The sequence below is a fragment of the Leptonotus elevatus genome, chromosome 20 (assembly GCF_054856555.1).
Source record: "Leptonotus elevatus isolate MCC_2025b chromosome 20, RoL_Lele_1.0, whole genome shotgun sequence".
In the NCBI taxonomy this organism is placed as follows: domain Eukaryota; kingdom Metazoa; phylum Chordata; class Actinopteri; order Syngnathiformes; family Syngnathidae; genus Leptonotus; species Leptonotus elevatus.
The window spans coordinates 3,798,400-3,812,159 of NC_141258.1; the positions used below are offsets into that span (position 1 = coordinate 3,798,400).

General features: G+C 39.7%; 3 protein-coding genes and 2 non-coding genes across 5 annotated transcripts; 3 read left to right on the forward strand and 2 right to left on the reverse strand.

Annotated features, from left to right (window-relative positions):
- The first annotated feature begins 113 nt into the window (after nt 1-113).
- On the forward strand, nt 114-5,327 carry pkmyt1 (protein kinase, membrane associated tyrosine/threonine 1). Its single transcript, XM_086064625.1, has 8 exons — nt 114-224; nt 675-1,077; nt 1,146-1,383; nt 2,838-3,105; nt 3,181-3,284; nt 3,390-3,562; nt 4,259-4,464; nt 4,539-5,327. The coding sequence occupies exons 2-8, from the start codon at nt 709-711 to the stop codon at nt 4,867-4,869; spliced, it is 1,689 nt and encodes a 562-aa protein (XP_085920751.1). The 5' UTR covers nt 114-224; nt 675-708; the 3' UTR covers nt 4,870-5,327.
- Nucleotides 5,328-6,179: 852 nt separating this feature from the next.
- On the forward strand, nt 6,180-7,257 carry LOC147156484 (uncharacterized). The gene is given in 4 exon segments (XM_086065318.1): nt 6,180-6,221; nt 6,223-6,352; nt 6,489-6,679; nt 6,681-7,257. Coding segments are annotated over 4 exon segments (501 nt in total). The 3' UTR covers nt 6,819-7,257.
- A 13-nt stretch (nt 7,258-7,270) lies between these two features.
- On the forward strand, nt 7,271-12,620 carry LOC147156485 (sesquipedalian-1-like). The gene is made up of 4 exons (XM_086065317.1): nt 7,271-8,400; nt 8,849-8,961; nt 9,495-9,798; nt 11,451-12,620. The coding sequence occupies exons 2-4, from the start codon at nt 8,881-8,883 to the stop codon at nt 11,867-11,869; spliced, it is 804 nt and encodes a 267-aa protein (XP_085921443.1). The 5' UTR covers nt 7,271-8,400; nt 8,849-8,880; the 3' UTR covers nt 11,870-12,620.
- Nucleotides 7,693-7,765, reverse strand: trnat-agu (transfer RNA threonine (anticodon AGU)). The gene has a single exon. It is a non-coding gene; the product is annotated as a tRNA-Thr (tRNA).
- On the reverse strand, nt 8,078-8,150 carry trnat-cgu (transfer RNA threonine (anticodon CGU)). The gene has a single exon. It is a non-coding gene; the product is annotated as a tRNA-Thr (tRNA).
- Nucleotides 12,621-13,760: the final 1,140 nt, after the last annotated feature.

Sequence of the window (13,760 nt, forward strand, 5' to 3'; positions counted from 1 at the left end):
AAATATATTATTGGCTGAAGCTAGCCAATTATATCGCACGCAGTTCATGTCTTCAGCCAATCATGTTGCAGCGGAGAGTGTCCTGCCGGGAATTCTAGTGGGATAGATAATCATGCGGAACGTCACTTCACTTCACGTTCACAACTTGCTCGACTGTCTGAGGAGGACTGGATGGGCGTCTCAGTTTGTTTGGAATACATTTTGTTCGTATTTACAAGATTATGGTCAGTATAAAATGTTATTTACATGTGCACACACTGAAAGAACCATAAAAAGTCGTTTACGTTTATGTGGACACTAAAATCTGAACTTTGCTACACTGTACGGAACATGCTAGCGCGGGTGAACGTTCGTAACTCCTTTTTTCAGTCCTAAATTTACGCAGTAGTTAAATTTTGGAAATATTGTCGTGTGTTTTTTTTTAGTTGTTCTTGATCAGAAGCGATATCTGCATCACTTAATGTATCTATGGAATTCAATCAGGCAGTTGCAGCATGTGGAAAAGCATCTTTTATCTTTATATTACCAGTTGAGTGAACACACGAATCGGTTATTACAATTGACTCTTTCATGTCAAATCTGCAAGTATCAATACCAGCAGCACTGACCTGCTTTCTTTTTGCATGTCAAATCTACCTGGTCAAACTTTTTTTTTTTTTCTTGTACTGTTACAGATCATTGTTTACAAAGAAAGGAGCTGAAGAGAAAATGTCACTCACCGTGGATACCACAGTGACCAGCGTACTCCCGCTCCCCACCCACTTTGCCCAAGCGGAGCAGTCCTTCTCCTTGAAAAAGCGCCGCCACCCTTTCTCCTCCTCGTCCACGTCCGACTCCTCAGTCTCAACCCCTGACCTGTCGCGCTCTCTGCCGCCGCTGGCGCCGTCGAAGGAGTGTCTCTCCTTGAGCCGCTTCTTTCCCCAAAAAGCGGCCCCCTGGACGCCCCTGTCTTGCTCCCTCTGCCGGTCGCCCCCTCCCGAATCTGTGTATGACCCCAAAAAGCAGCAGTCGTATTTCAAGCAGTGCTTCACTACGCTGGGCCTCCTGGGAAGGGGTTCCTTTGGTGAAGTCCACAAGGTGAGTGTGGAACCTCGAGGAATTTTCATTTGTCACCAGATGGAATTCTGTCATCTTTTCTTTCCCAGGTTGAAAACAACAAGGATGGCCGCCTGTATGCCGTCAAACGTTCGCTCGATCGCTACAGGGGCAACAATGACCGGAACCGCAAAGTGAGGGAGGCGAGGAACCACGAGCGAGTCTGCCCACACCCTCACATCCTCAACTTGGTGGCCGCCTGGGAGGAGTGCGGTCGGCTGTACATCCAGACGGAACTGTGTCACACCAGTTTGCTGCTCCATGCGGAGAGCCAGACTCCTGGGAACGGTAGGGAACTCAACTTAGGTGGGGGCTGCTGGAGGTAGAGTCTGGGGTTCTAAGTATTCAACAAATAAAATAACCTCCATCTTAGCCGTTCTTCAGAATGTGAACAAGATTGGTGACCCGATTCTCTCGATCATCCCCTACTTTGCATACTCCTCGGCATGTCAGGTTGACTAATTAATCGACGACTATTTTAATAATCGAGCGCAGTAATGGTCGGGCCGATTATCGGTGCCGATATCGAACATTTTGACGAATATCGGCATTAGCCTTTTTGAAGACTCATACGGCCGATAATATATCAATGTAAAAATGTGTCAACTTCAGGAAAGTATTTATTTAAAATTTCAGTTAACGTTGTAAGAGTTGCTGTTGAACTCTCTGCACCTTCTGTTTTTGTTTGAAATTATAACTAAGATAAGTAAGATTTTAATACTGAAAGATATTTTAAAATTTTGGAAAACTATTTACTGTAGAAAACAATAAGGAGCTATTGTTTACGTTTTTTATTTGACTTTTGAAGACATGCTAATGGCCCTTGGGAAATCCCTGAACTTTTGGTTAGAATTTTAAAACAAAGATGTCTATTGACTAAGATTTTTTTTTTTTACTCCAATATTTTACGAATCCTAAAAGTTGCTCAATTAACATATGCTTAAAAAGTCAACACATTTCAGAGCTGGAGGGTTTTTTTTTTGTGTGTGTAAATTTTGATGCCAATATTTTGCTTTTTAGTGAAAATAAATATCAGCTCCAAATATCGGTTATTGGTGTCCTTGACTACTAATAATCTGTATCGAATCTGAAATAACCATATCGGTCTATCTCTAGTTTGTATTATAAAAATGTATTTTAAAGTAATATTTTTGACATTATATGTCATCCAATTGTTTTGAATTTTTTAAGCAAACTGACTGAAAATGCGCAATACGGACATGCGACTTATGCCCGTTTCCATCTGTTCTTCCTTTGCGGATATTGAGAGGGAACTCCGCCCCTGTAGGTGGCGGTATACACCATAGAGCTGTGATCCACCAGTAATTTAAAGAAGAAGAAAAACAGGAAGTCGTATGAGTTTGCGTTTGTAATTCTTGATAAAACCGTAGCGTTTCTTTGCTGTTTTTCATCAAAAATTGCATTCATATTCGCTTCGTTAATTAATTCCTAAAAGATTTCTGTTTCGTTGTCCCCCCCCGAATATACTTTACTTTATTGTCCAACATTGCTTTGTGACTACAAATGTACGTATGACGTAATATCTGGCCAAAATTCGCATTTTCCTTTTTTTGATATGCTTCAAAATCCACCCCCTCTAAGCGTCATTTTTATTTTTATTTTTACACATTTGGGGCCCTTTTTCGAAATTCTAGCATTTCAGTTTCATTTTCGCATTTCTTGAAAGTTCAAATAAAAATGGGCGGATGGAAACTGCACTATTTTCTTCCCGGTTGGCACAGATGAGCGTGCAGCATGGTGGTACTTGGGCGACCTCCTCTCGGCGCTGGACCACCTGCACTCTCGCCATTTCGTTCATATGGACGTGAAGCCCGCCAACGTCCTGGTCACGGCCTCCGGACGCCTGAAACTGGGCGACTTTGGCCTTCTGCTGGAGCTCAAAGAGAGCCGCTTGGAGAAAGCGAGAGAGGACGACCCCGGAGGAGATCCCAGGTACATGGCACCTGAGCTCCTACGGGGGGAGTATGGACCCGCTGCAGATGTTTTCAGGTACGAGCAATGAGAAAAAGTCCTACTCTTGTTATATTGTGGAGTGGCTAACATCACATTGTGGTTGGCGCTTAGTTTGGGTGTTTCCATCCTGGAGCTTGCGTGCAATATTGAGGTCCCCAATGGTGGCGAGGGCTGGCAGCAACTCAGACACGGGCGCCTCCCTGAGGTCACAAAGGGTAAATTCTTTTATTTTATTATTTTTCTGCGTCGTCTCAGATATGGTTATCATTTGTGATCAATCGGGATTAATCATTTACATTTGGTTTCATTTGTTTGCGCAGGGCTTTCAACGGACCTTCAGAGAGTTCTTCAGATGATGCTTTCTCCAGAACCTTCTGATAGGCCGACGGTGCGCGAGCTTCTTGCGCTGCCCGCAGTGAGGAAGCGCAGATGGAAGAGGCGCACTTACCTTTTGCTCGCGGAAACCATGCTGACTTTGGCCTTCTTCTGCCAGGTAACATTTAGGATTTGGTCAATGGCAGCCCGGTGTCCTAGTGGTTAGCGGGTCTGCCTTACAGTTCTGAATGAGTATAACAGGGAGTCACTATAACACAATTTAGGAATAATAAATGTGGTTAAAAAAATTTTTTATTTGTGGTAGGGCTGTGCAATTAATCAAAATTCAAATACAATTATTACATTCCACAATTACAAAATCAGTATAATTGTATATATATATTTTTTAAATAACTAATTTAATAAATGTTGTTTCATCCAAATAATTTTATTTGTCTTAATATTTGTATTTGTTTTTTTTTACGTTTAAACATTTTCTTGTTTTGTACCAAAAAATAATGCCAACATAAATAAATAAATATATATTATTATAAATTCTGTTTGGTCCAAAAGAAACATACATAACTATACTGTTTCTATTTTTTTTAAATTGGTCATAATATTTTTAAATGCTTAAACATTTTCTTTTTTTCGTACCAAAAAATAATCGTTTGAATAATCGTGATTATTATTTTTTTCCATAATCTAGCAACCCTAATTAGTCGGGACTATGGCCTGTTCCTGTCACCAGCATCCAACATGAAACACTAATGCCACCTAGTGGCAGATTATTACCACAACAAAAATCAGACTCAATTTGGTTAATTTGCTTTAATGATGCATGTCCTGCATTTTGTTTGTTTTGTTTTTCCAGATGGTGGTAGGCTTCGCCCGTCGACTTTTCTCTTCTCTTTACTTGCCGACCTTCCCCAGCTGGAGCAAGCCGGCGCCCTGCACTCCTCCCAAAGAGAATTGGGACAGGGAGGTAACGCTGCCCCTCCACGCCTTGCACGGCGACAGCTCAGAGGACGAAGGTGTGTTCCCGGCGGGGCCCGAGGATTCCCCGAGACTCTCAGACAGGTCAGCATATTCGCCGTTTGTTGGATTTCTCCTGTTTGGCAGATTAAAATTCAACGTGCCTCTTCTCCCAACAGGATGAAGTCCACACTGGATTTGAAAAGCACGTCCACTCCTCTGCGACACTCCCCGGATGACGTTCACCGGAGTCCTCACCTGGATCCGTTTGACTGGTCCCCGTCTAACGAAGCCCGGGCACCGTCCGGCGTCCGCTCCCGTGACTGCTACACATCACACACGCACACCTCTTACTCCCCAAGTCACACTGACCGTCTGGACTCCAAGCAGGGCGGACGGTCCTCGCAGCGACGCAGTCGCAACCGGACCCACTCAGAAGACCAAACCGGCTTCGGGCCAAAGAACCTGCTGTGTCTTTTCGAGGAAATCGCTGTGGAGGGGGTGCCGTGACTTGGGAGGATGACAGTGTTTTTGGGACTGCGTTGGACCGAAGGTTCAAATATAACAAGTTCACTTCTTGCATGTATGCACTGCCATTTTTTTTTTTGCTTAAGATGTTTGTAACGGAAGAGTAACCACACTTTAAAGCATGATTAATGTTCCCATGAGTGCAATTATTTGTTGAATATTGAGATTTATTGTTTCTTGTGTGCTACTTGAATTGTATGTTTCTTTGTTGATGTTCTTCAATGTCAATTATGAGTTGTGATCTTTGAGAAATATTTCCATGTTTGTTTTTTGACTTCACCACTAGGTGACAGTAAAGGGCCAAATTTACCCAAATAGTACTTGTTCCTTTTTATTTTGGGCCCTTCTTCTATTCTCAAGCAATATCAACGAAACATGTCTTTGCATTTTCGAATACTTTAGTAAATAACTGCCAATTAACATTACTCTGCTGAACAACATTTGGAACAAATGAATGTCATTTTTTGCAACGTCATTCATTTATAGTGACAAAATGGCGCCACACAGGTTTAACAATTTCTTCCTATTATCTTCCAGTCAGATGTGATTTTTTTTTTTCAATGATTTTTAAAAATGTTTTTGCACATATTAGGGTAATGGCAGGTTAAAATTGCAGGTTAAAAATGTGTATTTTACGTATTCATACGCTATGATTATGATTTATATTGGAGATAGATGAATTCAGGAAGTATAAGTAATTATACTTATACATATTAATTTTTGTTTTTATTAAAAATCCTCGGGAACTCTACTTTTTACGTAAAGTCACTTGGGAAGTTTGTCAGTTTTATTCTGAAATATTTACTTTTATACCGAAACGCACCGCACAAAAAACGTTTTCCGGTGATGACTCCGACCGGAAGTGAACGTTTGTTTTGATACTTGATGGCCATAATAAGTCTCTACACAGCCTGTCAGCCTTGGTTCTTGTTATTTTAACTAATTAACTAGTTTTTGTATTAACTATAAGAGAACTACAAAATTTGAAAGGAAAATCGACCACAAGGTACTAACACAATTAGCTTACGTTGCTATTGTTCAGCATTGTGACGTATGCATCACTCTTGTGAGGCTCTGGGTTCGAATGGCGGCTCCAGCTCTTCTTTATAGATGTTTAATTTTCTCCCCATGCTTGCATGAATTTTTCTTACCAGCCGGTAGATGGATATTCGATTTTTGTTAGTAAAAATGATGACGCGTTCGCACTGTTAGCAGTGGTTATTTCAGCTACCACTAGAGGGTGCTCATATTTATTTTGAAAATCATTGAATTATTGTGTCATTATTTGCAGGATGGAGGATCCCAAACTTGAACGTTTGAACGGCCGTTTGGCCTAAGTTGCTGAACGACGTAGTGCAGAAGGTTGTGGACATGGTGAAGGAGACCGTGTCGGCGTATCGGAAGAAAACTGCCAGCACGCTGAAAGAAAATGAGTGTCTGAGGAGAAGTCTGATGGAGATACAAAGTGAGTTATAGGAAAGCTTACGTGTGTAATTAACATTTTGGGGGGCTTTCCATGGAAATTGCGCTGCTCCTGCTGGTGCGCAGCTTGGCCACCTGGGGGCAGTATAACACTGATTCTGCTTGTGGTCTATTCATAGACATTCTACACGTCCACGGTTTGTTTCCTGACCAAGAAGAGGGCTCGGAGATTCGGCTACAGCTGAACAATACTCCTTTTGATTTGAAGCACAAGCACAATGATGCAGACTCACGCCTAGAATGCACTTTGACCCAGACGCTAGGAAAACAATGCAAAGAACAATCCGAATTTGAAGAGCGCGAGGAGTCTCTTGACTGTCCAGACGACGACAAATAACGCACTGCATGTTAAAACAGAGCCATCTGCTTGCTCGCTGTGCGTTCCGCCATCATTACAAGAACGTTACAACAGCTCTACCAGGCCCATCCACCCAAATCCCCCCCAATAACGACGGTGCCGGAGGAACAATCCGGGCGGAGACGACTCCCACCCATGTCCTGTATGCGGGAAGACATTCGGCCAGGCGGGAGATTTGAAGAAACACAAGATGGTGCAACACGGGGGAGAAGCCGTACTACTGCCGCCAGTGCGGGAAGAGCTTCAATCGGGCGGAGAATCTGAAAAAACATATCAAGATCCACACTGGACAGACGTGACATTTTACATTCTAATTCCGGAATCAGAACAGGCAAGCCCCTGCTAACACGTCCCTGGTAGCCTCAGGGTTAATACAAGTATACCATGTGCGATGAATTAACACTTGCCCCTCCAGACTCTCTTGGCCCAGCAGACGGCATACTGGAGATTTTCACAGTAAGCAACACACCTCACGGACGAATATAGAATTGATCGCACGCACTGCTGCCTGACGACAACGTTTCAATCTGGTAAAGAACTTGCCAACAGTGGGGTGTGCAGATTTTTTTTTAATATGACGTAGCCTTGGCGTCACACACCAAAAAAAGCCTTGAGAATGAGTAAATATGTGATTTGATTAAGTGTGGTGCTTGAGCTCCCTCTAGTGGTATGCAAAATAATCCGTGTTTGCAAGTTTAGAACTGCTTGCTTTTTATTATTTAGATACAATTATTTTATATAAATATATGTAATTATTTCAATGCTTTAATCACGGAGATCAGATTTATTTTTATTTTTATACATGGCGCTTTGGTGTAAAATGCATAACAAACTACTGGTTTAGAGTTACTCGCTGAACTACTTACTACTTGATGTAAACTATTTTTTTCTGCCTGTGGGGAAAAAAAAATATTGGACCTACTTCCTTCACACTCCACTTTCATTTAATTTTATGGTGTGGTGAAAGGCCTTGGTGAGAATTGAACTCACGACCCCTGGTTTACTAGACCAGTGCTCTAACCACTGAGCTACAAGGCCACAAGAAAATTGCAGTTGGTTATTATAGTAGTACTTAAAAGAGACCACATGGGAGGGCAGTATTTAGTGATTAGTACAAAATACATTAAGCAATTTTTTCCCTCACAGTTTCCGGCTTTATTATTATAAATCTATATTATTTAGAAGAAAATGCGTCTATACTTATTATTATTATATCGCTAGGTTGAGTCAACAAAATATCACTCACAACGGTGTAAAGTGATTTTGACTGTGTTGCAACAACACAATTTACTTGAATTATTATGCTAGCAGCACTGGATTTCTTTTTTCTTCACTTTACATCTTGGGGAAAGGCCTTGGTGAGAATTGAACTCACGACCCCTGGTTTACGAGACCAGTGCTCTAACCCCTGAGCTACAAGGCCCTTAAAAAGTCAATTCTGGAGTGGTACTCAAGTGTACTTTAGTATTTCTATTATTTAGAAATTACCTTTACTTTAGCTACAGACACATAGTTGTCTAATGGTCACTAAAATTTACAAATTGAAGTAATAAGTGCACAGTTTTTGGTATATTTTTTCTCTACTCAACCGAGTCAGCCAGTGTCACAACAACCCGGAAGTAATTGGCACACACCTTCGTATGAACCGAACGATACTTTTGTGCCTCACACAGGTGAGTACTCGTAGCGTAAATAGTAATTCATTCCTAAATGTATATTTTCATGTACACGATCGTGTCTGATTAGTCGCGGTTGACCCACACCCAGCATTCTATGGCGTAGTTGTAGTTTTCATGAGACTTGTACTGACGTCCTTCGAAACTCGCCCCTTTTCACACAGGGGCGAGCTATAAATGGCGGATGTTTTTTGTTGTTGTTTTTTTTTTACTTTTTAAAATTAACTTTAAAAAACTATTCTAAGTTGACGTTTTGGAGTCAACAAAAACAAAAATGCCTAAAGTCACATTTGGAGAGTAGTCGAAACACGGAAAAGGGCAATTTCCGGTTTGACTGCAAACGTCCAGTGTTATTACTTCTTCGTAACTCTAAACCATTTTTTTGTCAAAACTACGTGTGAGGAAATGGACACAAGTGTTGTAACGCTTGTTCGTGTTGCGACAGGTTCAGCGCTGAGCAGCCCGTGATGTGATGAAATGAAGATAAATGAGAAAGTTGTCTCTTATTTTGAATCTAGCAACTCACCAGTGGACAAAGAAGGTTACCTCAATAAGAAGGTAAGCGACTCTGTATCGCAAATAGAAAATTATTTTCATCTTGATTGCCCACTAACTTTTTATATTTTTCAAGTTACAACCGGTTGCTTGGTCTTTTTTTGCCTTGTGTTACGAGCCAAAATTGACATCAGTTCATAAGGTTAACTTGCAGCGGAAATCCTTATTTTTCTACCGCAGTACCGGTGTCGTACTTCAACACCATGTACTATACGCAAGAAGTAGTCATCCTGTAATATAATATAACCAAATTAACTAATTCACTGCCATTGACGGCGCTTGACGTAAAAAAAATCATTTTAACTATTTCTATTAGTTAAACATTTTTTGCCACTTTTAAAAAGTAAAACTAATGTAAATAGTTCACATGAATTCTTTACGTCTATAGTCGTCAATGGCAGTGAATGAGTTAATAACGGGACATAGAATGACGCTTTTAACTCGGGACTTAATTTGCGCAAAGTCTGCCACATTTGACATCCCGGCTTCCTGTTGCGCCAGACCGACCCAGACTAACCGACAGCATTGTCCCACAGGGTGACATCAGGCCTTCCTATCACAAGCGTTGGTTTGTCCTGAAGGGGAACCTCCTCTTCTACAAGGACCACCCGGATGACCGTGACCTCATCGGAGTCATTGTTCTGGAGGGCTGCACCGTCCAGCTGTGCGAGTCTGAGGAGCAGTTTGCCTTTTCGTTGGTGTGGAGTGAGCTGGGCCTGCGCCCGTACAAGTTTGCCGCCGAGGACCAGGCCGGCCAGGAGAGCTGGATCAAGGCCCTTCTCTCGGCCAACCACGGCTACTTATCTCTGCTGGTGATGGACCTGGAGAGGAAGTACAAAGGTGAGCGGCTCCAGCGGCCTCAGTGTTGTTGTTTTGAAATCTGAGCAGTCATATATGGAAGTTGTTGGGAGCGTTAATTCCATATCTTTGATATGAACTCATCCGCTTGCAGAAAAAGTTTTTATTGTATTTCATATCAAGTTTGTGATTAATCGTGAGTTAACTATTGAAGTCATGTGATTAATTACAATCAAAAATTGTAATCGCCTGACGACCTAATTTTTAATAAACGTTTCTTTTTTTAAATAATCTTTTTTTTGTAAGCAAAGATTTAAAAAACAATTAGGGCATCAGGCAATTATTATTATTTTTATTGTAATTAATCACATGACTCCAATAATTAACTCATGATTAATCACAAATTTTACATTTGGTCTAAATGTACAATATTTTTTTCCCTAGGTTTTCATACTCTTGTTAACAAAAGTGGAAAAAAAATGTTAAACTAATAGAAATAGATCAAATGAATTTTTGACGTCTATAGCCGTCAATAATATACTCTTTTCCCACACTAGTAAAGTCATTAAGCACATTAGTAGAATGTAGGGCTGAACAATTGTTAAAAGTAAAAAATAAATCACTTTTGCCATTGCGATTTAAATACATATATTTTTTAATTTTGTATTTATATTAATTTATTATGTATATTTTATTTATATATTACTGTATTTTTATTTTTTTATTCACTCTTACTAAATGTCATCCAGGAGTAAAAAAAAAAGTTTGCTATTTATTTATTATGTATTTATTTTAGGGGTGTCAAAATGAGTGTGTTAATTTTGAGTTAATTTAAAGCTCCTTGAATGCCACTAATTTTTTTTAAATTAATTTTTGCGATTAATGACCGCCCCTTTTTTGGAAAGCCTGTACTGGACTGGTCCAGTTGCAATGCAGCATACACGCCCACGTCAAAATTTTGCAGTAATACATTTAATAATAATGCATATATTTGTGGAGAATTTCACAAGTTACTTCATGTTAAAGATTGGATAAATCTTAATATGAAAAGAAAATGCACTGAGCTGTCACCAACATCTTACTATTGCACTTATGCCATCTAGTGGCAGAAAAATGACCTCGACACAAATGAATGTCACACTCAGTACAGTACATCTTTTTAATTTTAACTACCTTTTATGAATTATGAAATTACTCTATCAGTGACTAAAAGATGTAACCATATTTTAATTATTTTAAAAAGTTTCCACTTTTTTGTTAACAGGAGTATTAAAACTTGGAAAAAATGTATTATTGTACATTTACATGTGCGATTACTCGTGAGTTAACTATTGAAGTTATGCGATTAATTATGATAAAAAAATGCCTGACATCCCTAATTTATTCATATGAATTATTTTATTAAATTTTTTCATTTTTATTCTTATTTTTTTTCACTTTTGTTTCATGTCACTTTTACAAATTTTTATTGACTGTGTGCGTTTATTATTGCCTGTGCTGTGCAATTTGAGATTTATTTTATAAATGTAAATTGCGTTACGAATAAAATCTATTATTATTAGGACTACTTTATAAAGTCTGCCCTAGTAAGTTGGAAGGTTTTAATACGTTTAAATGTGTTTACATCATTTGAGATGATAACAGTGATGAGCTAAACTCCTTCTGAAGCGATTCCTTCTTTGTTGTTCCTTCAGAAACATTAGAGGCATTGTTCAGTGAGCCAGCCAACGGTGCCGCCGCCCCAAACGCCGTCCGTCAACCGAGCCCGCGGTTGTCCACGTTGACCCGGCATCCGGCAGGCGCCGCGGCTGCAGGTCCCAGTGCCAGCTCCATCCCGACGCTCCAAACTCCGACCGTTCAACTCAAATCCAACGTTAAGAGGTCACCCAAACTGTGGCCCAAGAGGTCCGCAAACGTGACGCCGATTAACGGGCCGGCCCCGCCCGCGGGGGACTGGAAGGCGGTGTGCTCGGGCACCCGGGAGGAATTTAGTAAATTGCACGAGGATTTTGGGAAAGAAGTCAAGGACCTGATTGCCGATTGGTCAAGAAGCGGACGCGCCGGCCAAGAGACTCTCAATGAAAACTTGATCGATTTGAGTTGTTTTGAGTAAATTGGTCCGATACAATTTTCAAAATCTCATTTCAAAATGTAAGTTTTATATATATATATATATATATATATAATCTTGTTTGTATGGAGAGTTAAGCCCCACATTTTGCATACCCTTTACTCATTCACTGCCATTGACGGCTATAGACGTCAAAAATTCATTTGAACTATTTCTATTAGTTTCACATTTTTTCCCCACTTTTGTTAACAAGAGTATGAAAACCTAGATTTATTTATTTTTTGTATTAGAACAAATATAACATTTGTGATTAATCGTGAGTTAACTAGTGAAGTCATGCGATTACAAATTGTAATCGCCCGGCGCCCCTAATTTTTAATAATCTTTTCTTTAAAAAAAATAATTTTAGAACGTATTGGTATAATCTGGGTCAAATGCTTAACAATTTTTTTTTTCACTTGCACATACATTGCAAATACTCTGTAGCAATATGGGGAAATATTAGGGGTAAGCCAAAAAATCGATTCTCATAAGAATCGCGATTCTCATTTAGTACAATTCAGAATCAATTTTAAATGTCCCAAAATCCCAAAAATTTTGTTTCAATTATTTTATACTGCCTTGCCTTTGTTTATGTGTGTCTTTATTGGGAGCGCTGTACATGTTATACACAATTTGGCCACTTAGGGACAGCGTGGTTCAACACGTTCTGATGCACTGTTAAGGTTTAGCTACATTAGAGAGTAGAAGGAAAAAGTCGCCAAGTTATTCCAATAAAAGTTGTTTTATGCCAGTCAGTGTTGTTAAGATGTTTCTCTGTATACATTCCTGTAGCGTTTTGTAAGAATAGCCATTCTTTTGAGTGATATAAGTGCCGCGACTAGCGCGCTAATTAGCATTAGCAAGTTGGACTGGAGTAGATCTTGACGATTCTTTGCACTTCTATAAATTGAAGCAGAAATCATTGTCAATCAAATCATCTTGAATCGAAAATCGATTCTGAATCGAATCACAGACCCAAAAATCGGAATTGAATCATGAATGTGAGCCAGTCAAAGATTCACACGTTTAGGAAATATGCTATGTTTGTAGCATTTAGCCTACACTCTAAACAGAGAATTGTTGACCAACTTAATAAAATTGCTTCAACTGGTAACAGACAATTGAATTAAGTTAATCCATTCCTAAGTGATATATTAAGTAAATTTAATTAATCCAAAGTGAATATATCAAGTTTAATTAATTGTGAGTTCATTAAACGTAATATATTCCCTTTGGATGAACTTAATTCAATCGTGTGTTGCCACTTGAAGCAATTAAATTAAGTTGGTCAACAATTTTTCAGTTTAACCTTAATCTGGTTCAATAATTCTCTTTTTAGAGTGTACAAGTACATTTATTTGCAAGTACGTTCGAGCGTATTCACAAATGTCAATACGTTCGAATGTACTCCGACTCGCCAGTCAAAAATGGGAATTAATTTGACCTTTTACATGGCCTACGGCTAAATATTTACTGACGTTTTTCAGTCATACTTTTAAAGTAACAAAAAAACAAAACGGTTTTATTGATCTGTATTTACAAATACCGTCGTTCGAAAGCAAGCCAAGATGTAAGTAGCCAAATTTTAGAAGTAAAAGCTCAAATGGTTGAGAATGAGAATGGCAACAGGGGGGAGAGGCGTTAGCTATTTCGGTGTGTCCAGCTGTCTCGTTTTTATGGTCTTTCTCTCACTCTGTCGCTCTCTTTTCACCTTCACGGCGCTCCAAGTGAAGTGACCTCAACTGCCGGTGACCTTCAGGCAGCGCTCGCTTCATTTGCAGCGCTTAAAAACTGAACCAAGCGAATGAAGTCAATGATCCAATTTGGACTTTTAACGCCAAGATGATGTTGTTGTTTCCGGAGGCTGGGTAAAAGGCGGGCTAAATAAGTT